Here is a 27835-nt window from a genome sequence, read left to right as displayed (position 1 = left end):
TGTGACCTTCCATTTTGGTGTAGGTATTTAAACTAATGCATGACATCTTCTCTACTTTTGTATCATATTTGTCACGTTTGAGAGTAGAGCTCTTACGACGATATTTTCTCAGTTTGAACTCCATCCTATGCATCGTTGCAAGCAGACTTGTTTTCGCAGAACATACTCTAAATAGCGTATCGAATCATTCGAGAAACATAAACGCCGTATGAAATTGATAATGGAATATTACTATATAAAGATGACATGTTGGCAATGGAGAAGGTAGTCATGCAGTTCATTTTATATCACGGATTGACAGTTTGCTGATAATGTCTATCTTGATTAAGGCATTTAAATTTAAAGTAGATGCGACTCCATTGTGTCTTTTATTTCAAGTTCACTGGAATATATCAAATCAAACTATTGATGTAAATTGATATCACTGAAGTTAATCGCTGTGCATTTTTTATCATTGTTATCGTTTTAGATTTAAAATCAGAGGAGGAAAGTGTGGTAATATAAACCGTTATTTTTTGCAAATAGTAAACTTTAAAACACGATGTAAAACATTGCAGGTTATATTTTGTAGAAATGAAAGAAAGGAATCGCATACTTTATTGAATTAATTAATTTACGAGCTCCAACTACAAATTATTACAGAAACAAACATGCAATAAATGTATATCAAGTAAATTATCTTTTTCATATTTGAATTATTCATGTAATAAATACAAAAACTACAAAACCAACGAATCCACAATCATTATTCTACTGTGAAAGGCGAAGATAACGAACAGTGATCAATCTCAAAACTATATTTATGACACTATAATTAAATATTGTTATTAACTAAATTAACTATATTTTGTCTTTGAGAAATCTTTGCTATTTCAGCGTAAATATTTTAAAGGTCTCAGAAATCAAAATTAAGCTGGAAACAATAGTAGAATTTAAGGAGAATAGATGATTTTTTTTATAATCATACAGTGATTTTCTGTTTTCAATTTTGGCAAGGTCAGGACTCATTGTGTGTACTGGGTATGGCTATCACCTTGATATATAATGTTACCTTCGCCGTTTTTAACCCAATTGAATTTTCTCTACCTAATTATAGTGCATTGATGATAAATGTATTATATGTAGAAAATTACTATAGCTGTGATAGTCTTTTCTGATCAACCGAGTAAACTCAGGTGACATATTGCATATTGTCTGTGTCCGTCGTCGTCCGTCATGCGTTCACAATTGAATATCTTTTTCATAACTTCCATTCCATTCTTTTTGATTTGGTATAAAGCAGCTTTGGGATACGGAAGAAATAAACTGTAATGTTCAGGACACCTGCACCCCTGGGTCCTTAGGAGAGGGGCAAAATCTTTTTTTTTTAAATAACAATTTTTAAACATCTTCCTCTCTACATCTGCACATGTGTAACAAAGAAGTAAATGCATCGTGACGTCAAACAGGAATACCTCTATCGCTATTGTAAATGTCATGATCCCCGGAGTATAGGTTCTGACCCAAGGGCAGGGCCAAACTTAACATATAGTGTCTACGTGTAAACACTAAAAGAACATCTCCTGTAATGCTATTGATACTAAATTGACTCTAAAGGGATATTTAGAAAGAACAGGTAGTTCTTTACCAAAATTGTGAATTTCACGATCCTATAGGTAGTTTTCTTTTCAGAGTTGGGCCAAAATGGTCAGTTATTAAATGCGCGAACAATAGAACATTTTTATCATCTTTTTGGGAAGTGCCATTTCAATTCCTTTCATATTTGTCATGAAGCATCTTTAAGGCAAGGACATACATTGTAATTATCAGGACTTCTGCACCTCTGTGGCGTTAGAGGCGGGGCAAAAATTTATCAATTTTCTTAAATCTCTACAACTATATATCTTTAAGAAAAACTAAATACATCATGATATAGAACAGGAAAACCTCTACCAAAATTGTTAATTTTATGATCCCCGGAAGAGAGCCTTTGACCTCCAGGGTAAGGTCAAACTTGGTATATATAGTACGTATGTAAACCATATAACTAATTACCTGCTTTAATGCTATTGATACTAAAGTTTAAACTCAATAAATATTTAGAAGGAGTAGGTAGTCCTTTATCAAAATTGTAAATTTCAAGATATCAGGGGGTAAGGGTGTTTGGGTTCAGGACGGAGCCAATATTATCACAATGTTTAGTTTGTTTATGCAATATAAAAACTAGATGCGTACTATGAAAAAAAGGTAACGGATGTACAAAAAAATATTGAATCTGGCAATCCAAGGATTTTTCTTAAAGGTGGGTCAAACTTTGTGATATTGTTGATTTTGATACCGATCATATATCATGTAAAGCTGTTCATCAGTAAATGTACTTGTGTTATTATGTTGCTGAATATTAGAATTTACCTTCGATATTCAGAACAGGATTTGTTTAGATTTCATAGCCCTTGGGACTATTGATGCTTTTAATTAGTACGCAGGTGACCGATGAGGCCAGTGGGTCTCTTGTTGTTTTTTTATACCCTACCAACTATGGTTACTTGGGCTTTGTGTTTTATTTGACACGCTATAGGGAATAAAACCGTGGGCTATAAACAAGAATGAAATAAATCAAAGTGGAATAGGTATCATAATTTTAATTATGTAGAAAGATAACTCTTGTCACTAAACATCTAGATGTGAAAGGAGTACAAGTCATTCCCCTTTATATTAATATAACTCTAGTCATCATACACATTACACAGTATAACATATGCTCAGGCGTAAATTATAAAATGATGAATACCAATATCCTTGTAAAGCTGTTACATTATATTTCAAGATATAAATACGATAATGTGATTGAATTCCCTCTTTATGGAACAGAAGTTTTTCTCAGAAGATAACTAGAGCCAATGATTCCGTACTATAACAAGCAATATCTACAAAATCACTGTACTGATATGCATGATACATGGAAGAAACCAATATATAGAATATGATAATAAATAAAATGATATATTTAATTGGAAACTATACTCTAATGTGAATTTAACAGTAATGATGAATTAGAATCTTTACAGAAATAATATTAGCACATTAAGTAAAGAAGAATGACTTGAATGTTCTGCGTGTACTTACTGTTAGTGGATGTCCTAATCATTCAAATGACTTTATCAGATTATGCCTTAAAAAAGTTCTTTCCAATTGTTGTATGAAGTCTAACTTTATCCTGATCAAAGACCAAGGACTCGGGAAGGGGAAAGTAGATAGTAAAACTATTGGTTCAGAGAACCACTTGACCTTAATCACATGTCTGAAAGTGACCACACAGGTGTAAATGCCTACGACTTAAAGATACCTTTCTAACAATGTAGTAAAACAAGTTAATAGGGCATTATATGTAACACAATATACTAAACAGTGTATTACCCATGATGATGAATGATGAATGTTATTGATAATGTAAACGAATGCTGATGAATATGTATATGATGATCAAGAGAGATAATTAACTTTAAGAAACATTTTCAAATATATTGAGAACATTGTATTGTTATTTCTCACCACTAAGTAATATTAACCCACATGCATAAAATGCAGATACTGCGATATGCATGCAATTAGAATTACTCTCTACTACAGAGCTCTGGCAGATCTATTTCCGGTTTCCTTCAGTGCGGAAGTTGACATGAACTCTAATCATTCAATGAGTAAAAAATCCCACGTGATGTAAATTTAAATAATAATAGCTTTCGCAGGGGTCAAAAAATTTACTTCTCAATACTACAATAAAAAAGAAAGAGAAAAAATGCTACAATTTTAAATTTCCGGCTATAACGCAAAGTATCGGAACGTAAATTAGGCGACAGAGGTAAAACTTCACTGAACAAGCTGGAGCTGGAGCAAGGTAAGTCTAGCAATGGGAATTTAATGATTTATTTAATCGGTTATCAAGGTATATCCTGTTTTAGTAACTGAAAATCAAAATATATAGGATTGAATAAAAAGAAGAAAAACACCCGCTGTCCATGCATCACTCCACAGTGTTATATACTTTCTAGTCATATATTACATACGAGGGGATAAAACAAAATGGCGATCTACAAAAACTGTGTAATACTTCCCAATATGTGATTTAACAGCGGTTGTCTTTAAGATCGTGTAGATAAGTTAGGCTTCATTGTAAAAACTCATATATAACCAATTAAGAATCATACGATCTCACAGATTAAATTGAGCTATTTTCTTCTGATACATCCTCCTTGCATGACAATCAGGTTTGATTTATCAAAACGTAACATTGAAACAATTGAAAATAGCAGCTGACCCCGGAATAACCGTTTTGTGAAAATCACTTAATGTATATGGATATTGTAGCATTTTCTATCTGTCCCTTCTTATTAATAGGAACAGGAAGTTGATCGTAGAATATGTAACAGTGTTGGTATTCTACTCATTATTTCAGTATATGAGATTCAAAACAAAATTGCATCATTTGATGGTATAATTTCCCCAGAAAAACAATATACTTTCCTCAGACACAAACTACACTTTCATTTCCAAACATGCTAAACATTTCTAAACACATCAACATTTCCAGACAACAGATAAGAAATTGCCAACATGCGCTAAACAATACCGGATAGATGATAACATTTCAAGAGACATGCCTAACATTAGATTTAAGATATATACAATTGTCTATATAAGAATCTAGTTTGCCGGTACAACCTACATGTATTATTGGGTCAAATGTTGTCTGAAGTGTTTCATATCGATTGTTTTAGACCATTCTTGGCTCACTGATTTTAAGTACGGATAACTTCGTTTATCTGATCAATTATACAGGGTATCTGATCTCACGTGTGGCGTATCGAGGGGTTCATGTTTTCCTAACTATTTTGTATTGCTTATAGGAGTTATGAGATTGATCACTGTTTGTTATATTCACCTTTCATTGAATATTTAGAAGGAGTAAGTATAGAATGTTTAAATATAGTATAAAGCTTCCATACATATACCATACATTTATACTAAATATATCTGATACTTTCAGACATGTGCATAATATTTCTTGGTTTGTAATAAGTATAACCACACATATTATACATTGTCAGACACATACCAAAACACATGACCCACAATATGCCATTTTTGGCCAACCAAATTTGGAAAAATTAAAGAACACTTTAGAATAAATCTAAGATTATATTTGTTATCCATAACACGAGCCAAGTTGTATTGCGCAATCGTTTCCTCACACCGGATGTTTAAAGCACTCAAGTAAATGCCCAAACCTACCGCAGTTTCACGTTTTCCGGGAAAATCGCATAAATTTGCCAACTTCACTTTATAAATTCACATGGGCCGCATTACTCACGACTCAATTTTGTAAACTAAAATTAAAATGCAAAGTTAGATTAACACTTTTCATTAAAAAAAAATTAACTCGTAATCCATGTCGAAAAAAATAAATAATAATAACAAAAGTGTCGTCTGGAAACGTCACATTCCAAGGCAGTCAATACATACATCTAACGCAGTTGATACGACTCAAAAAGAAACAGCAAAGAGGTGAGTTTTTATGTTGTTATATATCTTTAAAAATACAAAATCAATATCTAAAAGAGTAAATATGAGAGGCATGGCCTATGGTAAAAAGGTACAGGGGAGGGGGCGAGGGGGGGGGGGGGGTTGTTACACCTATCGTGTATGTTTGATTCCGAAGTCCGTTCAGATGGCTTTAAAAGTACCAATTTCCCTACCTTTTGTTACTTTGAAAATTATATTGTTCGAAACATCTAACGAATGTTCGAACCAAACGTACAGTACAAACTTATACGGTCATACGGAATACCCTAGTTAGAATAATCTAACTGTTTCTCGGGACAGGCCCTCACCACAATCGGTCCGTAGGACATTATCATTTTAACGATAGAACATTCTATTTAGGAATACCCCAGTAAACATTTCAATTACACTGGCCTAGCATGTACAGATGTATTACGCATGGAGATGTGCGATATATATTCAGACAGTATGTTCTATCGTATGGATTTGTCCATTGGTTCTCACAATTTTTACAAATTTTGTACGTTTAATTATTATAGGCTACAGTTCAAAGTTTCTTATAAAATATAAAGTCTGTCAATCGTAACTGTAAAGTTGTAGAAACGTGTTACACTAACAAATGTCCGCACATTACGGCAATGTCAAACACGGCTGTTAGCTTTATCTATTTTACATTTGTACTTGTGAATTTGAACGCACAATATTTATACATCGAACGGAGAAGAAACATTCATTGTTTTGTTTTCATTTTTTACTATTTAAGTTCGTAAATTCATAAGTCCCTTGTATATACGTGGAAAGAAACCTACAAAAACACTCGGAGAGTTTGTTTTTAATGAAGTAGGTCAATTTAAATACATATCAAAGTATATCTTGTTAAATAACATTTGACATAACTTGTGTTGAAATGTAGAGTATTCACTTAATTATATTTACTTTTTTCGATTGAAGGGCAATAACTCTAAATGGAAAACATAGTTTACTAGTGGTGGATCCTAGTTTTTTTCTTCTTTCGTTTTGTTTTATATATACACACGTATATCAAAAGCTTTAATTGATTTTAGAATTTTTATTTTGTGCTATAGACAAAATTGATATTGAAAAGATATGTTTTAAATGTTAGAAGAAAAAAAAACCAATCTATAAAGGTGAAACAGCAAACCCCCCACCCCCCGAAAATGTATTACAATACTACTGATAATTTTTCTATTATTTATATTATTTCAGGTATGGAGATGTGCATGGTTTGTGCACCAGTTTTCTTTTTGGATTAGGAAAATGGTTTACTTTTTCCTTAAAAAAGGACTTTGGAAGGGTCCATTAAACAGACCCAGGTTGGGAGATTTCAGGCTCTCATGGACTTAATTTCCGTGGAAACGAGTGGGATAGGAAAGACCGAATATAAATAACTTCCTCATTTCCACAGAAATTTACATGGACTACATAATAGAAATAAATCAACCATGTAATATACATTGTTGTAAACCGCATACCCTCCTCTATATTTCACGCTGACATTAATCAACAAAACATTTGAAGATACACATTTTCAGATTATTAGTGGAAAAAAATAACTCCAAGTTTTTTAATACAATTTATTAATTGATTCACCAAGCATTGATTAACAAGTTAATTGATTTATAATGGGATTTTAGGAAAAATAACCTAGGCTAATTGGTTTTAACATGAAGATAAGATATTCATCCAACCCAAATTGTATAATTTCAATTACATGTATATGATATAAATATTTCAGATATGCCAAGGAGTGGTCCCAAATTCTTTCTCTGTTTCAATTGTCCATGGAGAGTAAAACCAAAACACATATCCAGGATTTCAAAGAACTATAGGACAGTGATCACCACTCTGATAGGGAGGGCACCATCTGATCATGATTTTCTGTGCAATAGATGCCAGAGTGTGTGTGTGTGTTGCTCCCATATTAAACATAATAATATCAACTCGGGTAGGCCACATATTCAAGACAGTCCAGCACCACCACCACCAGCAGCAGTTCTTCCAATTAGTCCCCCTTCTGTATCACTCCCATTCCCATGTACATCAAGAGGGCACACTTCATCCTGTATCTGCGAGTGACCAGGTCCAAAGTTAGTTGTAGTCCCAGTAGGAGTAAGACATGAAATCTTCATTTCAAAAGAGGCCATCATTCCTGCCGGGGCTCTCTTCTGTACAAATCACCTACAACAAGACATAGAAGAACTTGAACCTATTGCTGACAACACCATGTTCAACAAAACAGGAGTGACATAATTAATCAATCAAGTTTATGAGAGCTGAAGTTTTGAGAAAAGAGAAAATAAGGTTGGATTTTGACAACAGTGAAAGTCTAACAGTGAGCATCAGAATCTCCTGGGAACCCCTAAAGCTGCTTTTGAGGACTTGCTGACATATGTAAACCTGTAGAATATGGAAACTTGTGCTAGATAACAGCTTTATAACCTTTTTACCAGTGATGTATTTGTTGACAATAAAAAGGTATTTGATTTTAGCAGAATAATTACTTATTATAAACTACTAGTATTATCATTATGATACTTAACTGGCAAATAACAAACAACAAACATGATTTGTAAATGTTATTTCCTGTATAGATCTACATGGTACTTCTATTTTGGGAACATTATGAAAATAGGCCAATTTAGATTATTTCTCATTCTGTGGCATTGATTTACGTCTGACTTCAGATTAGAATTACATACTCGTAAAATGGTATTCACAAAACCGTTTGTAGCTGCAAACGTGACTTACGTATTCTTAAATATATGATTGCACTTACGCGTGCGCAACGGCTATTTTTACTTCGAAGCGTAAATAGTGTAAATTTGTTCATCTACTTTGAATCCGATCCGCTACCGCCGCATCATAACTTAAAATGACGAAAAATAACACAGAACCTTGTGAGAAAGCAACGAATTTCAACGTACACGTATGTCTGCCTACAGTATGTCGATCAACTGTACCATTATTCAGTGTTGTGTACAAATTCAAATGGAAGGTTCATAAAATTTAACGCATCTGTGCATGGATGTGCGATGCTGTCGGCATGGACTGACAAGTAAGTAAGGTTGTTTGTGTAGAAATTACCTTTGTTTTACATCTGACAACTCGGCAACCATTTTTTTGCTGAGATATTCAAATTTCTTATTTCAACAAAATTTTATATAAGCCTTTTTTCATTTACCTTAAATTAAAAACATACGCATCTTATTATCTTTTAAATTGTATTTATTTTGGACTTCAAAGAGGTATATTTCACTGTTTTTTCAGGGACTTTGTCCTTATTATCATGGTAACAACAAAGTGATCAATAACTCTGCGCTATTTGAGTTTAAGTGACTCACGCATGCGTTTTCAATGATTTTATCAATAACTCTGCATACAATTGTAGAATTTTTCAATATTGTTTTTTCACTTTCCAAAAAAAAAAATTCTCCATGATTACTGACAGCTTCTCTTACGGATTCAAATAATATCTTTTCTTCAATAACATGAAAGGTGAAGATAACGAACAGTGATCAATGTCATGACTCCTATAAGCAATACAAAATATATAGTTGAGCAAACACGGATCCCTGGATACACCAGTGGTGGGATCAGGTGTCTAGGAGGAGTAAGGATCCCCTGTCGACCGGTCACATCCGCCGTGAGCCCAATATCCTGATCAGGTGATACATTAGATTATTTTTATTCTTGAAAATTGTTGAATTCACATACATTCATTGACTACAATTATATTTATAATGTTTCAATATATTTCAATGTTATAACTGACAGTGATCTTGAAATGTTGACAAGTCAACATTAAATATGCAAAACATAAATAGGTAGTCAACTCATAAAAAAGTGACATCATGCCACAACCCGTTTTAAAACAGGTCAAATAATCAAAAACACTGTCACTCCCATTTTCAAATTCCAAATCAGAATATGATCAATGATTTAACTCAATTGGAAGGGTAGATTGGTTATTACATGTACGACTTTCTTGAGAAAAATCCTGTGAGACAATCTGCAAATGAGAGAGCGAAGATAACATAACACAATACAATTTTTAAATAAGTATAGATATAAAATCCCTACAAAGTGAAACCTAAATGGAAAAATAATGAGATGATAATGTATGTGTGATCTCCAATTGCTGGATCGGGGGTTGAGGGGGTAGGGGGGGGGGTTAGAGGTCACAAATTAACAATATTATGTAGAAAGTTTCTCCAATGTAGGATCTTTCTACAATTGAAGGGGGAAATGTTTTATCTGTATAAGGGGCACCAGTAGTAAAACGAACCTTGATAATGATATATACCATATCAATACATTTGCTCATATCACATTCACGAATGATGTCAAACATACATTACATTTTTAAGTTTTACAACACATTCTAGACTATTCAGCAAATGTTCGACTTTCACAATAAAGATACCAGTAAGAAATTCGAGTTGATATAAAAAAAATCATTCATAAAAAAAAACATAGCCTATTCAGATTCTGTTATGTGTAAATTGATTACGAATATGATGTCACATAATGAATGCAATCAAAATTATCTATCCTAACTCTCTGACAGACGTAAATTATTGTATGTGTGAAATGCTACATGTAGTACATAGTTTTTACCATACATTACTTGTTAAGCAATTTAAAACAATACAATGTGCTTGACTTTGACTTGTGTATCTATGTGATGACCTGTCAGTAAACTGCAAGGATTGTGTTTCTTATTTCTCGTTGTACTCATTTATACTAATTTATAAGGTTGATAATGAAATTCCTCACTGTTTTGAATATGAAATACCATTGAGTAAACCTTGTGGTAAAAAATAGAATATAAACCATTGTTACCATGGAAATACAATTGAATTCAACATACTTTATTGACATTGAAACAATGTTATTGATACTGACTAACTGATGTAGACTGGTAAAATGCATTTCTCAAAATGTTGTGGAAAAAGAAATTATGCATCATATAAGCAAAACAATTATATGTTGTAGGATGTAAGAATATCAAATATGTAGATCTAACCAAAAAATCAGTATATGTAAGAGTTGACATGCCAGGTTGTGACAGTATTTTGGTTCAGTGCGAGCCCTACTGCTAACAGTTGCAACACAACCCAACCTTATCTATTTTCGAAAAATATATGGGCTTTAAAACATGAGTACTGTAGTCATTTATCAGAGGCCTGCACTGTAAATGATATGGGTGCATATTTCATTTGTAAATAAACATGCAACCTATCAATTCGTACTATTTTTGAAATGTAACTCTTATAATATTGACATTTTCTGTAAATTCTGTTTTTATCTCTTACCAGTACCCACTGTAATGAGTTGTCTTTTATGCAGTCCGTACTCTTTGCATGAGGATGGTTGTGTACCTCTGCTCGCTTTCGCCTTATTGGTTTTTCGAATGACCTTCACATTGACATGCTATTTTGTAGATTCTCCAGTAAATACCGAACTCATTACGATGCAATGTTTTAAACAAGTAGGTCTAGTGTCTAACTGTCTATTGTATTCAATATTCCCCTTTAGTACTGTAAACAAGAAATGCTGTGTCGACGAAATTTCCAGACCTGTTTAAGCGTCATAAATGAGTTGTGGTTTATTTAGAACACTCATATATCTTAAACAATCCATTTTCACTTTTGTAGTACAGCGATGTTCCACAACAACTCCCGAAAGTTGAAAAATAACATCAAATAATGCATCGTTTGTATTACCGCCTTTTTCACCAAACAATATTGAAGAATTCTAACAAGGGGATATAATAACGCCCAAACCCTGAATAGTACATTTTTTGTAGACTTTTTCCAAAACAGCGCTTTACAAATTCCAAAAATCAATTATATTTTAATGTGAAAATTGAATAAGGTTCTGAAAAATATTTTTCAGCAAAACAATAAGCAAAGGAAATATCTTTACAATCATCTTTAATAATCAAAACATACTCAATTGTAGTTATATATAGTGTTTCTAATTACATTTTCGCCATGTAGATATTATTTGCCAAGCCCAATAATTTTACATACGTTGGAAGTAGGATAAGTCTAAAGAGTATTTTTGTTTTCATCTATTTTTTAACCTGCTCGTGAGAGAAATAAGCTTCTCAAAAAGGGGAGAAAATCTTAATTATTGATGTGGGTCTATCTCGAAACCTCATCAAAAGTAATCTAATCACCATAATTCATTTTTTCAATATTTATAGTGTTGTTGATAACACATTTTTACAACAAAAACAGAATTTCAAAATAAATGCATTGTAATAAATTATTTTCGAGCCAACTAAATTGTGTATATGTTCCTCATAAAGTTGTTATGAATTGCTACTATTATGTAAATGAGCTGTTACTAAAATAGATGCGGGATTGGACAATTTTAGGATGATATTCTGACTTTAACACATATAAAGAAAATATTAAGCAAAGAAAAATCTTGTCTTGCGACTACCCTTATATATATATATATATATATATATATATATATATATATATATATATATATATATATATAAAAGCACAAAAACCCAACAACACCCTACTTTCTTAATTTTTCTTCTGATTTCTGTAATTTTTCAAGAATAATTTTATTTTCATCCCGACCCGACCATGGTACAAACTCTCTAAATCATAGTCAGTAAACACACTTTACAACGTAACCACCACCATTTTTATCACTCAGTACAATAGTGTATCACTCTTCTCACCAATGTAGTTTATCGATACTTGTCGTTTTTGTGTGTATTTGTTTATGTAATTTATGTCTCTTGATAAAGACGCGGGTTGCGTCGAAAATTTGAGTTTTAAATAACCAACAGTGTCGTGGCCTTTTCAGTGCTTTTATATATTTCTTTACTGGCCTTGTATCTTCTCAGATCCGACACTTTAAGAAAGTAGGGTGTTGTTGGGTTTATATATACAAAGCACTAAAATGACCAACGACACGAACAACCAAATTGTCAAATTTTCGGGACGACCCGTCCCGTCTTCAGGACAAACGAAAAGAATTATATAATGTGGCCAATATCAACAGAGAATAATAAAAAACTACATCTAAATATATCTAGCACTACAAATACACTAATCTACAAACGTATTTACAACGCAGACTTCATCACTGGTATTTAACTGATATACGTAACAAGGTGGTGGAAGAAGAAACAGATAAATTAGAATAGTGATATTTTTTGTCTTTTAGAAAGCAAAGTGAAATACACTTCACGGAAGAGGATGTCTATTTATATCAATAGTTCACAATTGTACCAAAAGTCTTCATGATACTGTCCCGAATTCGCAGCAATCGAAATTTGAAATACGTAGATTGATGTACGTAACTTTCACAATATGATGTACGTAACTTTCCGATTTGCACATAAAAGATGTAAGTAACTCAAAAGATATCAATTAAACTTTTATTCATGTGTTCATTCAAAAAGCCCGATAGAATACCTTCATCAATAAAAATCACATGTTAAATAATGTTACCAACATGCCATCAAATCAAACTTTCAATTTAAGCTCTTTTAAGAAGATTTAGGAACGTTCTTTCATATCTATGATGTAGTACCTATAATGTTAGATATATTTCTGAATTTCACAAGAAGAATTAAAAAAAAAAAATCGGATGAAAATGGCTTTCAACAGATTTTTTGTTATTGAAATTTTTTTAATTCTATATGAAGAAATATGAAAATTTCGACGTGTTACAACACTTATTTATATCATGCATATGTAGACGAGAACGCATGAAATTATATTGAACAAATATATTAAAGGTAATTAATTGGTATTAATTATGCTCGGATAAAACAGACTTTGGAGCTCTGAAGATCACATGAACAATTTCTAGGAGAGTTATATCCAGCAGAGTAATTGAGTCTACGTAATATTGCAGAAAAAGAATACCAAACAAATCATGTTTGTCAACGTATCCTAAAGAAACACCTGTTAATGACATTCCCCAAATATATACGCACATCCCCCTCGCCCATAAATAATAATTTAGAATTACTGAAAATCTACATAACCTGAAAAATATAAAACCTCTTAAAATCAAGATCTTCGAAGCTTGTGAAACATTCATACAAGTTAATTATAATGATGAAAATTTCTCCTTTAAATTGTTAACCCCTTCAAAATCCCAACAAAAAAAAACCTAACCCCAAAACATTCATTTTACCTACCCCCAAGCCCCCTCTCCCCTGACAGAAATACTACGGTTTTGTTAGACCTCCAAAAGACACCAAAATTCAAAATTTGTCCTCCCAAGAATAGGTATAGTCCTTAAATGGTACAAAATTTGGAGTAATACACACACCCCCTTCCATGTGTGCAGCATCTGTTCGTATCAAATATCTCAAGAGGTTATAAAATGAGGGTTTTCTTTATCGCTAATGGCATTCTTTCTCTGCCACAGATTACGTACAATACTCTTCTTCTTGTTAAGCTGCTTAGAAAGCAAGCGTTAGAGTTTGTCGAACTACAAGTGAATTACACAGTTACGTACATCATATAGGAAAATTATGTACATCAACCAAAACTATTTTAATGTGATACGTACATCACGTGTGTTTTTACACAGGAGTTTAACTCGTCCATTCAGGAGAAACAGACGGATTTTACCATTCTGAAAGATAAACTGAAAAGGAATACACAAACTTGACTAATCAATATCACTGAATAGTTGACAGGATAATATATAATCTAAATTGAAAAATTACCCTTTTCTTCTTCCGCCATCTTGGAATTTACGTAACTGCAGTTACGTACGTCAGTTTAATACCAATGTATATATATATATATATATTTTAATGCTTGCTAATAACTATTAAAAGCGGAGCAAATTAGGACGTGCCTTATTCGTCCAAAGAGCTGATTCAAAATCTACAAAGCCATTGCTTTATATATATATATATATATATATATATATATATATATATATATATATATACATAGATATATATATATATATATATATATATATATATATATATATATATATATACATACACACACACACACACACACACACACACACACACATATATATATATATATATATATATATATATATATATATATAAAGCACAGAAAAATTCACTTTATATGGATACCCACTTCCGCCCCTACCCGGGGTTGAACTCATGACCTGCGGAACCAAATCTCCAAGCAGCATGTAACCAGCGCGCTAGACCGCTCGACCATCTGGGTGTATTCATCCCATATATATATATATATATATATATATATATATATATATATATATGGGATGAATACACCCTTTGTATCTGCAGTATTTGGTGAATGAACATGCCAGCTGCGAACTTCTGTAAATAAATGAGAAAATGCAGAACGGATCACATCAGTACGTAAATCGGATACATGAAAGGTACAGGTAACGGACAACGACCGATCTCATAACACCTATAAGTAATACAAAATATATAGTTGGGCAAACACGGACCACTGGATATACCAGAGGTGTGATCAGGTGCCTAGGAGAAGTAAGCATCCCCAGTCGACCGGTCACATCCGCTGTGAGCCTTATATCTTGATCAGGTAAACGGAGTTATCTGCTATCTAAATCAGCGTGCCAAGAACGGCCTAACAATTGATATGAAACAAGGCAGACAGCATTTGACCCGATGAAAGGTAATCTAGATTGTTATATCGACCATAGAATTTGGAAGATACCGATTTTAAATTAGACAGTTGGAACCCCTGCACCATCACCTTGTTTGTCAGTAGCCTGCTTCGATTAAAATTCTTACCATAAGCAGAACAAGCTATTGCGTATTGAATCAATTGAGTGATTTAAACACCATATGGAGGTGATAATGGACTATCCCTTAATTGATTCAATACGGAAGAGCTTGTTCTGCATTTGGTCATTTTCTAAATCGAGGCAAGCTACTAACAAACACGTTGATGGCACAGGAGTTCCAGCAGTCTCGTTTGAAGTCATCATGTCGCAAATCTATGGTTGCTAAAAAGATTTAGTTTGCCAATACAACCTATTGTTGGACAAATGATCCTTACGTGTTTCATGCCGATTGTTAGACCGTTCTTGGTACACTAATTTCGTCAACCTGATCAAGTTATAGGGCTCAAGGCGGGTGTAACAGGTCGATGTTTGCTATTCCTAGGTACCTGATATTACCTCTGATGTGTCCACAAAAAGGTCCTTGTTTGCCGAACTATATATTTTGTATTGCTTATAGAAGGTTATGAGATTGATCGCTGTTCGTTATCTTCACTTTTCCATTTATTATAAATAAAACGGTATGAACATATAGTCTGTGAACAATCAAGAATGTAGCTATAACTGCATCCATGTCTGCGTTATAAGTATGATGTGTGTGTTTCACTTTGGTATCAGAATTACATATATGTGTATATATATGCATTATTGGACACCAATGATGTTAAAGATTCTCTTAATTTCACAATTTATGCAGATTGAGCCATGGATGAAAACTTACCAGAACCCTCCATTAATCCTTACTTCAATCCCAGCAAATCCGGGGAAAATTACGTTCGTTTATGTTACCTCGTCTCGACCATCGGTGGCGATTTGTTTAGGGACATCCTCAGTCGTTACATCCAACCAGCTGACCTGAGGCTACAGTTAGATAAGAATAGAACGAAGTTGGAGAGAATCATGAACGCTGAGCAGAAGGAAAAGATCTATCCATTGTCTGGCACGACTACTCTCACCTCTAAAGATTTAGATATATCTGTCTTGTACATCCTTCTAAGGAACATCTGCAGCATTCCAAAACATAAAAATGGTTGGGGAAACCCCCCACTAGATGGTGACACGAGTCTGGCGGCCTGTATAGAGCGAATCAGAATTCAGAGAAACTTGATTCCTGGGCACTCACCCATTGGCGAAATTGAAGACACCGTGTTTCAAGACCACTGGGACAAGCTGAAGAACTCGATACTGGAAATTGAGAAACAGATGACAGGTGGTAATATGTATGAACGTTGGATAGCCAATATGTTGACATGTGACCTTAATCCTACCAAAAAGGAGGAGCGCTTTAAAAAAATTGAAGGTAAAATAATTTTGTTCAGACTGTGTATTTGTATGGAACGATGATGTCAAAGTTTATCAACAAAGGTATCTGGCGGTTTATTTTATAAATGGAATATATACTTACAAGAGGAAGTACTGATTACAAAAATATGAGAGCTTACATACTTATAATAAGTGTCTGGAAATCTTTTATTTCAATCAGACGAGTTACTAGCAATATTAAAAACATTGATATACTTTTAAAATATGTTTTTCTTTATTATTTCTATTATCATAATATTCCTAAAGAAAAAATCCAAATTGTGAAAGTTCCATTGTAGAACATACGCATTTTCATCTCTGTTGTTTTAACGAATCATTTTCCTACGACAGAATTGTGTGTCAAAATGTCATCACGTAAAAACGGAAATTATGGTATTTCAAAAAGAAAGCAATGTGTTCGCAGATAACGTTCACCATATAATATCGATCATAATTGAATGCATAAAACTTCACTGCATTGTTTTACATCGATCTTTATTTCTATTTACATAGACAGGCTGAAAAAGGTTGAAAGTTCCCAGTGGACACATGCACGTAAGAGACAGTTAATGCATTTTTCCATAATACACTATGATATAGATAGGAACTACTAACATGTTGTTAATAAATTAGATGTAGGGGGATACAGGCGTATTGTAAATAAAAAGAGAAACTGCTCATTATATTGAAAATTTTCACATTCTTTTTATGTTTGTCAAAAGTAAACATAAAATGCTTCTAACCAAGTCTAAATGTCTGATGAAAGGTGAAGATAATGAACAAGACACTCTTTTTCAATGGTTGAATAATTCTGTTGAATTTTGTAAGTTTCTTTGAAAAATATAAAACAACTCTACCGACATTGGCACTGTGTTCTTGAAAGAAAGTAGTACCGATTCCTAAATCACTAGCACCTACAGTAAGCTTAAATTGCTTAGAAAAACCAGGAGCTGAAAGAACTGGACTACTTATGACAACATATTTAATTTCACGAAGTGATTCGTCGCAGTCATTTGTCCATACAAATTTAGCCCTCTTTATGCAATAAGTTGGTAAGTGGACCAACTGTTTAAGAAAAATTTGGAGTATTTTTGTGTGTAAAAACCTGTCATGTCCAAAAATTTCATTAACTCTTTCTTGTTTGTAGGAGACGTGAACTTTGCAATAGCCTCTACTTTAACCATAATAGGTGTAACATAATCCTGACCTACTTTATGATCTTATACTCTACAGTAGCATGACAAATGTCACTCTTTGCAAGGTTCATTCACTGCTTGAAAAACTGCCTTTACAAAGGGAGTAAAGATATTGTAAATACTTTATTTACAATAGCTTTAAGTGTATTTAATCACATTTACTTAAATAAGAAAAAGATGGTAAATATGGTCTTTAATTACCTTTACTGGGAAGTAAATTTTTGTAATGGCCCAATTTACAATACCTTTACGAAAAAATTAAAGACCATATTTGCTCAAGTAAATGCAACTTTACAAAAATTTAAAGGTTTTCTTTTTCAATGAATTTACAAGAACTTAAATATAATATTTACGAGAGTAAATTTATGTTTACAAAAAGTAAAAGGTCGTATTTACCAATGACTTTAATTCAAGTAATTTTTAATAAAGAGCATATTTAATCAAATTTAAAGGTGTGTAATTTTTACCATTTATATGGAAATCTGTATACTCCCCTTTTCAGATTTTATCAAATTGCAATAAATTTCTTTATACAAAAGTATATATTGTGAATGAGGAGTTCATATCTTAGTACAAGACATTTCTTGTAGAATCACGTTTTAAATGATCTGTTGAGATAACAAAAGCTGCATATTTAAATATCAATAGTCAATTTATTAATTTCTATTTTTCACAAATGTATGATTATATACCACAATAACGGTGGTTAATATACATGGACATGTATAACAATATAAAACAAATGGTACACAATAAATCATTGATATTTCAAACATGCTGGGATGCATAACAAAATATTTTTGATATATTTTATGATAGAATGCATTATCTTGAATTTTGTGTAAATATATGCTTAATTTGAATAATTCTTATTGTATCAATGGTATCAAATTTTGTTTTAAAAGAATTGAACTACAAAGGTCATTTTCTGAACCTAAAGATCATAATTGAAATTGTCTTCGAAAAATTTAACAGATTTGAATGACTGCTGCAGAGAACCTTCATCCGCAAATAATCTGTATATCTGCAATATCATTAACACATATATATAAAAACAGCAATGGTCCCAATACAGATCTCTGTGGCACTTCAGATTCAAAGACTAAATATGTGTACAAATGAAAAAGTGGTGTTACAAAAAAGAAATTGCATATGCATCACATAGTCAAAAAATAAAAAAAATATTACATGTTAAGAACATATTTTAACATGCAATTCACATGTTTAAAGTCCATGCATGAATAATGTTCAATTTAGGAGGCTCTTCTTCTCTTAGAGACCCGCTACTTTTTTGGACAATAACCTCTTGCTACGTGGAGGACATGTCTCTAAATATTTTTTTGTCCAGACTTCCTTTAACTTTCTGTAATTCCTCACTCTCCCAGGAATATGGATGGGACACAAAACCATCATCTCCCTCCTCATCACTGCTCATATATTTGTGAGCATTTGGTAGCTGGAAAAATGTTCTAACTTTATTTTTCTTCTCCTCGGACCATCCCGTCTTCTTCTCTACCGCAACAAGTCTCCTCTTCAATTTCTGTCCAAAAAGATATGTTTTAAATTAAAGGAAAAACATAATTGCAGTTACCTTCCATATTTACCCAAATCACTTCAATGAAACATTTGTTTTGAATATATTTTTAAATACATGGGCACACAATCAAGTACTCATATAGACACCCTTTCATCAACTTCCTTTTCTTTCCTCAAGTGACCTAAACCATTTCGATAATCTTCATCCAGTGTCATCAAAATCAATAACAATGTTCTAAGATGAGCTTTAAGTAAAACTGTATGATTACTGAGCTAAATTGAATTTCAAGTTTACCTCTTTCTTTCTTTCATATGTTGCTTGCCTCTTTTTATTTAACTCTTCTTTATTCTTATTGTGCCTATTGTTGGCCTCCTTTTTGGATGTAAAATATCTTTTAATGGCAGCTAGAAAATAAAAGATGCTGAATAAAAGATCTTGCACAAAGTAATGTAAATATGTTTCAAAATAACTAATTATAGCCTTAGTTCAACCTACGATTTCTTTGTAATTATACCCCCCGCAACAAGTTGCGGGGGGTATACTGGAATCGGGTTGTCCGTCTGTCTGTCCGTCCGTCCGTCTGTAGACGCAATGGTTTCAGGGCTGTAAAGCATTATCCTTTCCACCTACCGTCACCATATCATATATATGGACTACCCATGGGATGAAGATGTTCCCTATCGATTTTGGGGTCAAAGGTCAAGCACACTGGACATCGAAGTAGCAATATGGTTTCCGGGCTCTAAAGCGTTATCCTTTCCACCTACAGTCACCATATCAACCATATGGACTACCCATGGGATGAAGATGTTCCCTATCGATTTTGGGGTCAAAAGGTCAAAGGTCACGCGCACTGGACATTGAAGTAGCAATATGGTTTCCGGGCTCTAAAGCGTTATCCTTTCCACCTACAGTCACCATATCATACATATGGACTACCCATGGGAAGAAAATGTTCCCTATCGATTTTGGGGTCAAAAGGTCAAAGGTCATGCGCACTGGACATCGAAGTAGCAATAGTTCGGTTTGTCATGCCATTTGTTTTTTACACTCAGAAAAGAGGTAGTTTATACCTATTACCAACACCCTTTGGGAGATTGGGGTAAGTGGGGGGTATTCTTAGTGAGCATTGCTCACAGTACCTCTTGTTAATTCTAAATTAGGACAAATAAATAAACTTATAATCAACGTTTGCTTTCTCATTGGTAATAAGTGTTGAACCATAATGTAATGCTTTTCAGATTAAATATAAATTGAAATCTGTTAGATTTAGCAAAATTTATAACAGCATTTTCATTAGTACCATCTATGACGTCAATTCTTTCATCTGGCGCAATCCCTTGTACACTGTTCCTCATAAATACTGTCAGTGGTACATTTTCTTCATCCATGAATCTACAAAATAACAAGATTGTTACTTGGTTACAAATTACTTTAAAGTAGTTAATGTACTCCTGGGAGTTAAACTTTTACCCTAAAAATGAATTAGTGTATAAAATTCAAAGTAATTCAGCTGGGTTATTATTTAAATTTAATATTTTGAAATAGTTTTACTAAATTTGCACAATTAACATTGGTTCAATGATTTATTTATACATTTATGGACTGCGAATCTGGTTTATTGTTTGGAGAATGTTTTCAGGAACATCCATTATTTCAAAACAAAACAAAGATGTAAAGAGACCCACACGAATGTCCTAACCAATGCATTCATGTGCACAGTGTGTGATGGCCTTACAAGTAATTTCATTAATTCATAATAACAAAAAAACTGACAAAGCATTTATAAATTCAACATTGGCAAGAAATATTGTCTCATTATATATGTATGCAAAAATACCTTTTGCTGTACCGTAGTTCCATTTCAAATCCGTCTGTTGACCATTTAAATAAGAGTCCTTCACTGCACTCTGAATGAAAGAGAAAACAATAATGATATATATATGGGAAACAGGGAGGCCATTTGAGTAATCTAATTCTGATGGGGAGAGATGCCTCATCCATGATGCACTCTTGTCCTTCAAATCTTTTCTTGGAGACCTTCGGACTGCTGTTGTACACTCAATACTTTTCTTTTTCTGGCAAAGAACCGAAAGAGTATTCTAAATTCATATTCCTCTGGAATTGGTTATGTGTATGTTTCGTGAGGTGATTTTCCACATTTCAACAATTTCACACATGGAAGGACAGACACAATATTAAATTATATAGACTATAGTCAAAAAGGCATACAATTTATAATATTTATTAAAGCATTGGAACTGCATTGAAAATTGACTCTTAACCTTTTGTGCTGGATGATCATGTTGGGGTTCATCTTCATCTCCAGACTCACATCAAGAAAGCTGCAGGGTTTCATAGAGCCTGTCTTTGACAGGTTTTCTAGATTTCCTTAAACCTGTAGATTGCAATGATGTGGCTGTTCTTTTCTAAACGAGAAGAAAACAATAGTGTAAAACATAACCGATTCCTTACTCTGTACAAAAAGGAAATTACATGTGGAAATTAAATAAATGCAGAAAAATAGCCAAATTTCTGTCTAAAACTACTAAAAGTTAATGCCTATAATAAACTACTTAAAGATAATGTCTTAGTACAATAACCTACAAACTTTTTTTAAATGGATAATATATCAAACTTCATCAATACATGCACGTCCAATCAGTCAGTCATACACACTACTTGCAATATATATCAATTACAATTTCATTGTTTTTGCCTAATATATCTGATATCAAAAATTGTATTATTGAATGCCATTTCCTCATGAATATGTTGCAGTTGTACACAATGCACATGTGGATCTTGATAAATATAATACATCCATTTTAAAAACCAAATATCTATTTACAAACCATAGAATTTAATCTAAAAATTCTGAAAGTAAACATTGGAAGCCAAATCATAAAAAAATAATCTGCTCTAATCACACTAATATATTACAAATTAAACTGACTGTAAAAGTCAGCATCTTTTACGACTCAAGTTTGCAATCAGAATATGCCAGACCCCCCTCCCAACATATACATGTAACTATAATAATTCAGAAAAAGTGAGATCAAGGAAGTAGATATAGCACATATATATATATATATATATATATATATATATATATATATATATATATATATATATATATATATGCAGGCGCGGATCCAGAATTTTGTTTCCGGGGGGTGGGGGGGAGGGGGTCGAACCTTTTCACAAAAACATATTTATAATATAATAACAGTCAACTCATTTTTCTTATAAATCGTTATATTGTAATTTTTTTTATCTTTGCAAATTCCAGGGGGGGGGGGGTCCGGACCCCCCTCCCCCTCTAGATCCGCGCATGTATATGTATAATACATGCATATACCTGTGCACAGATACAATGTTTAATGAAAGTGACTGATACAGTGTATAAGGGGGGGGGGGGGGGTTATGTTGTTAAAGTAAAAGATAAAACAACTATAGGCCTAGATCTAAAATTACAACAACAAAAAAGAAATTCATAGGTCTATCTAAGAAAAGAAATCTAGGTAAACATGATCAAACCTTTCTCTTGGGTGTTGCTGATAACACAGATTCTGGCTCTGATTCGCCTCCTGATGAAAAATGAAGATGTAAACTTTCATCCTTAACCTCTAAATCTATCGCCTCTGAATCCAATCCATCGGCAAATGTTAAAAAGCCTTGGGTCCAAGTCCATTTTAAACTCTGTGTAAAACAAAGAAACTAGCCGCGCCTTGAGATGGAGTAATCCGATCTGTTGATCTTTGACGTCACGATTATACCCATAATGCACTCGGCGGCCATATTGTAGGGCAACAGATTGAAACGTGGAAGCGTAAACAAGAGAGGGTTATTTAAGTTACAGCAAGGATATGGTTAATACTTGTGTTGTGTGGGGTTGTAACAACCGGTCAGTGAGTGGAGATGAAAACAGACGCTTTTATGACATTCCTAAAATTGTAAAACATCAAGGAAAGCAGACGGAAGAGTTGTCAGCTGGCGCGGATCAACAGATCAGATTTCAACCCGAGAAACGTCATTTTAAAGTCTGTTCAGATCACTTCGTTTCAGGTAATAGTTTTAATTAGGTTATATATTTTGTTAATTTATAATAAATCAAAAATTGTTTGTCTTATTTTAATATGTTGATGGTGCTAGTACCGTCTGAGCGAGCGCAGCTTCATGCATGCACATATTTTGCAATGGTCATGCTTTGATCAGGCAGGGATCCAAATTAACTTTTTTCACTACTAGCAAATTTTAGCTAGTGGATTATTTTCCAACTAGCAAAATTGAGCTTTTACTAGCATTTTTTAATTGATTGCTGTTTTACAGGAATTTAAGAAAACAAGCATGTATCTATATCATAATATAGGGAAAATCTTTTAAAATCTTCTGTAAAGTGCAATAATATAAATAATATTGAGAATTCTTTCATTTAAAATTTAATGAATATCAGACAACATACAAGTATCATCGGTGCATGGTGAGGGTCATAGGGTACACTTGTGCAGCGAATTCGCTGTCCAGAGATCTACCACCTATTTACAACATCATGTGGTTTGAAATCTTGAAAACTGTTTGCGCCAATTCACACTATATGTTCAAAACTTTTGGAAATTTCATCTAAAAAATTCTAGTTGAAAAAAAAAAACCGCGAACTCTAAGTGTTTGACTATAGACTACAGAAGGACACCGCGTGAAGCGGTGACACTAACACTTTCATGTGTTGTTTCATGTAAACACGGACGAGATCAACATGCTTGCTACTTAAATCAGATGTCTCTGAGACGCCCGAAGTATGCATGAAGTAGGCTATCTTCGACATCACTGACTGAGATGACCTTGGCCTTAACTATTTATTCGATCTATGTTTACTTTTCAATACTTGCATATTCATTCTGTAAAGCGTTTCTACGCACAAGACAAAATTATTGTAAACTTCAAAGTACAGCCAATAAACCGAGGAAATCCGAAAAAAAGATCCGGGTTTTTTCATTCGCAAAAAGTTGCAATCGCTTGTGATTTTTCACTCGCAATTTCAATTTTTAACTCGCATTTAGCGAGTATTTCCCCTTAATTTCGTTGCCTGTCAGGTTCAATTTAAAGGCCGGGAGAAACCTATTATATTCTTAATGAAATCTATGTATCATTTAGGTAGATTGATATAGCATTATATTGTAATTCATGTTTCAGGAACAAAGGCTGAACTCTATGACAAGACTATTTAAAACCTGACTGGGCACCCTCTCTTAAGTTAGGACCTGTGGAACAAGATCCATCGATAACTTTATCAACAAAGAAGAATTACGAGAGAGCCCAAAGCCGTGATGCATGAAAATTGGAAAAGACACTGTCAAAACAGGCACTAGATTTCCAGGATGTTGAAAGACTTGAGGATTGTGATGTGAACTATGAACTGTGAACTGTGCAAGTTTAGTTACATTGGACCACTGGAAGCACTGGCACCTAGAGAGGAAGACAAAAGCAATAAGGAAGACCCAGACCTACTCCACAAGATGCATTGTGAAGTGCAGAGGCAGTAAAACTGCAAAGAGTGATGAAGCAACCGATCCTCCATGATAATTGCACATTGGTATCATGATAATGGACAGATATCTTCATTTGAGAACATGAACCTCAAACCCAGTGCTGGTCAAGTTGAAAAAATAGTATTGCATAATATTCTCATTGAAGGAAAATCACATGTCCATTGCCTTGCCAGGGTGAAGTGGTTATGCAAAGTAAACGAAACAGTTTGACATTATTTTGGTAAACCAGTTGAAGTTTGGAAGGCCAATATGTATGGCTGTGAAGGACCTGCTAGTTTTATTCCCATTCAAAGAATAAAATCCAAATTTGTATATGCTTTTGAGAACTTTCAAGGAATTAACACAATCGTTGTTATACCACGTGAAAGATTCTTGTGACTTTGATATGCATGATATGAAACCGGACACATATGTTGGTCTGGATATATACAGACACAATTTGACTACCCAAGTCTCCTCATTGCAAAAACTTGTGAAGTCGGGCACATGCAGCTGATGTGTGAAACCGGACACATAGGTCTACATATACATGCATGTACATCAACTATTTGATTACATCAGTCTGCACATTACAAAAACTTGTGAAGTCGGGCACATGCAGCTGATGTGTGAAACCGGACACATAGGTCTACACATACATGTATGTACATCAACTATTTGATTACATCAGTCTGCACATTACAAAAACTTGTGAAGTCGGGAACATGCAGCTGATGTGTGAAGCCGGACACATAGGTCTACATATACATGCATGTACATCAACTATTTGATTACATCAGTCTGCACTGCCACATTACAAAAACTTGTAAAGTCGGGCACATGCAGCTGATGTGTGAAGCCAGACACATAGGTCTACATATACATGCATGTACATCCACTATTTGATTACATCAGTCTGCACATTATAAAAACTTGTGAAGTCGGGAACATGCAGCTGATGTGTGAAGCCGGACACATAGGTCTACATATACATGTATGTACATCAACTATTTGATTACATCAGTCAGCACTGCCACATTACAAAAACTTGTGAAGTCGGGCACATGCAGCTGATGTGTGAAGCCGGACACATAGGTCTACATATATATGTATGTACATCAACTATTTGATTACATCAGTCTGCACATTATAAAAACTTGTGAAGTCGGGCACATGCAGCTGATGTGTGAAGCCGGACACATAGGTCTACATATACATGTATGTACATCAATTATTTGATTACATCAGTCAGCACTGCCACATTACAAAAACCTGTGAAGTCGGGCACATGCAGCTGATGTGTGAAGCTGGACACATATGTCTATATATACATGCATGTACATCAACTATTTGATTACATCAGTCTGCACATTACAAAAACTTGTGAAGTCGGGAACATGCAGCTGATGTGTGAAACCGGACACACAGGTCTACATATACATGTATGTACATCCACTATTTGATTACATCAGTCTGCACATTACAAAAACTTGTGAAGTCTGGCACATGCAGCTGATGTGTGAAGCCAGACACATAGGTCTACATATACATGTATGTACATCAACTATTTGATTACATCAGTCTGCACATTATAAAAACTTGTGAAGTCGGGAACATGCAGCTGATGTGTGAAACCGGACACACAGGTCTACATATACATGTATGTACATCCACTATTTGATTACATCAGTCTGCACATTACAAAAACTTGTGAAGTCGGGCACATGCAGCTGATGTGTGAAGCCGGACACATAGGTCTACACATACATGTATGTACATCAACTATTTGATTACATCAGTCTGCACATTACAAAAACTTGTGAAGTCGGGAACATGCAGCTGATGTGTGAAGCCGGACACATAGGTATACATATACATGCATGTACATCAACTATTTGATTACATCAGTCTGCACTGCCACATTACAAAAACTTGTAAAGTCGGGCACATGCAGCTGATGTGTGAAGCCAGACACATAGGTATACATATACATGCATGTACATCCACTATTTGATTACATCAGTCTGCACATTATAAAAACTTGTGAAGTCGGGAACATGCAGCTGATGTGTGAAGCCGGACACATAGGTCTACATATACATGTATGTACATCAACTATTTGATTACATCAGTCAGCACTGCCACATTACAAAAACTTGTGAAGTCGGGAACATGCAGCTGATGTGTGAAGCCGGACACATAGGTCTACATATATATGTATGTACATCAACTATTTGATTACATCAGTCTGCACATTATAAAAACTTGTGAAGTCGGGCACATGCAGCTGATGTGTGAAGCCGGACACATAGGTCTACATATACATGTATGTACATCAATTATTTGATTACATCAGTCAGCACTGCCACATTACAAAAACTTGTGAAGTCGGGCACATGCAGCTGATGTGTGAAGCTGGACACATAGGTCTACATATACATGCATGTACATCAACTATTTGATTACATCAGTCTGCACATTACAAAAACTTGTGAAGTCGGGAACATGCAGCTGATGTGTGAAGCCGGACACATAGGTCTACATATACATGTATGTACATCAACTATTTGATTACATCAGTCTGCACATTATAAAAACTTGTGAAGTCGGGAACATGCAGCTGATGTGTGAAACCGGACACACAGGTCTACATATACATGTATGTACATCCACTATTTGATTACACCAGTCTGCACATTACAAAAACTTGTGAAGTCGGGCACATGCAGCTGATGTGTGAAGCCGGACACATAGGTCTACATATACATGCATGTACATCAACTATTTGATTACACCAGTCTGCACATTATAAAAACTTGTGAAGTCGGGCACATGCAGCTGATGTGTGAAGCCGGACACATAGGTCTACATATATATGTATGTATGTACACCACTATCTGATTGCATAAGTCTGCATATTACTTGTGAAACCGGACACATAGGTCTACATA

At 33.9% G+C, this 27835-nt stretch overlaps 1 protein-coding gene, 1 long non-coding RNA gene and 1 pseudogene across 3 annotated transcripts in view; 2 read left to right on the top strand and 1 right to left on the bottom strand.

Moving 5' to 3' along the window:
- Positions 1 to 2641: 2641 nt before the first annotated feature.
- LOC125656716 (uncharacterized) overlaps positions 2642 to 27835 on the top strand; it is a 52756-nt gene continuing 27562 nt past the window's right edge. Inside the window, exons 1-3 of one of the 2 annotated variants that reach the window (XM_056143355.1) lie at positions 2642 to 3874; positions 16019 to 16621; positions 17137 to 17178. In XM_056143355.1, the coding sequence (XP_055999330.1) occupies positions 16027 to 16621; positions 17137 to 17178 (637 nt within the window). In that variant the 5' untranslated portion in view covers positions 2642 to 3874; positions 16019 to 16026. Of the gene's footprint in view, positions 3875 to 9138; positions 9225 to 16018; positions 16622 to 17136; positions 17179 to 27835 lie in introns of those variants that run through there. The other variant, XM_056143356.1, reaches the window with a different exon arrangement.
- Positions 18456 to 21434, bottom strand: LOC125654242 (uncharacterized; annotated as a pseudogene).
- LOC130047815 (uncharacterized) lies at positions 23011 to 25217 on the top strand. Its single transcript, XR_008796633.1, has 2 exons — positions 23011 to 23424; positions 24550 to 25217. It is a non-coding gene; the product is annotated as an uncharacterized LOC130047815 (long non-coding RNA).

Source organism: Ostrea edulis, chromosome 7 (assembly GCF_947568905.1).
Source record: "Ostrea edulis chromosome 7, xbOstEdul1.1, whole genome shotgun sequence".
NCBI lineage: Eukaryota > Metazoa > Mollusca > Bivalvia > Ostreida > Ostreidae > Ostrea > Ostrea edulis.
The sequence above is the reverse complement of the archived record's forward strand: the minus strand, read 5'-3'. Positions and strand labels throughout refer to the sequence as shown.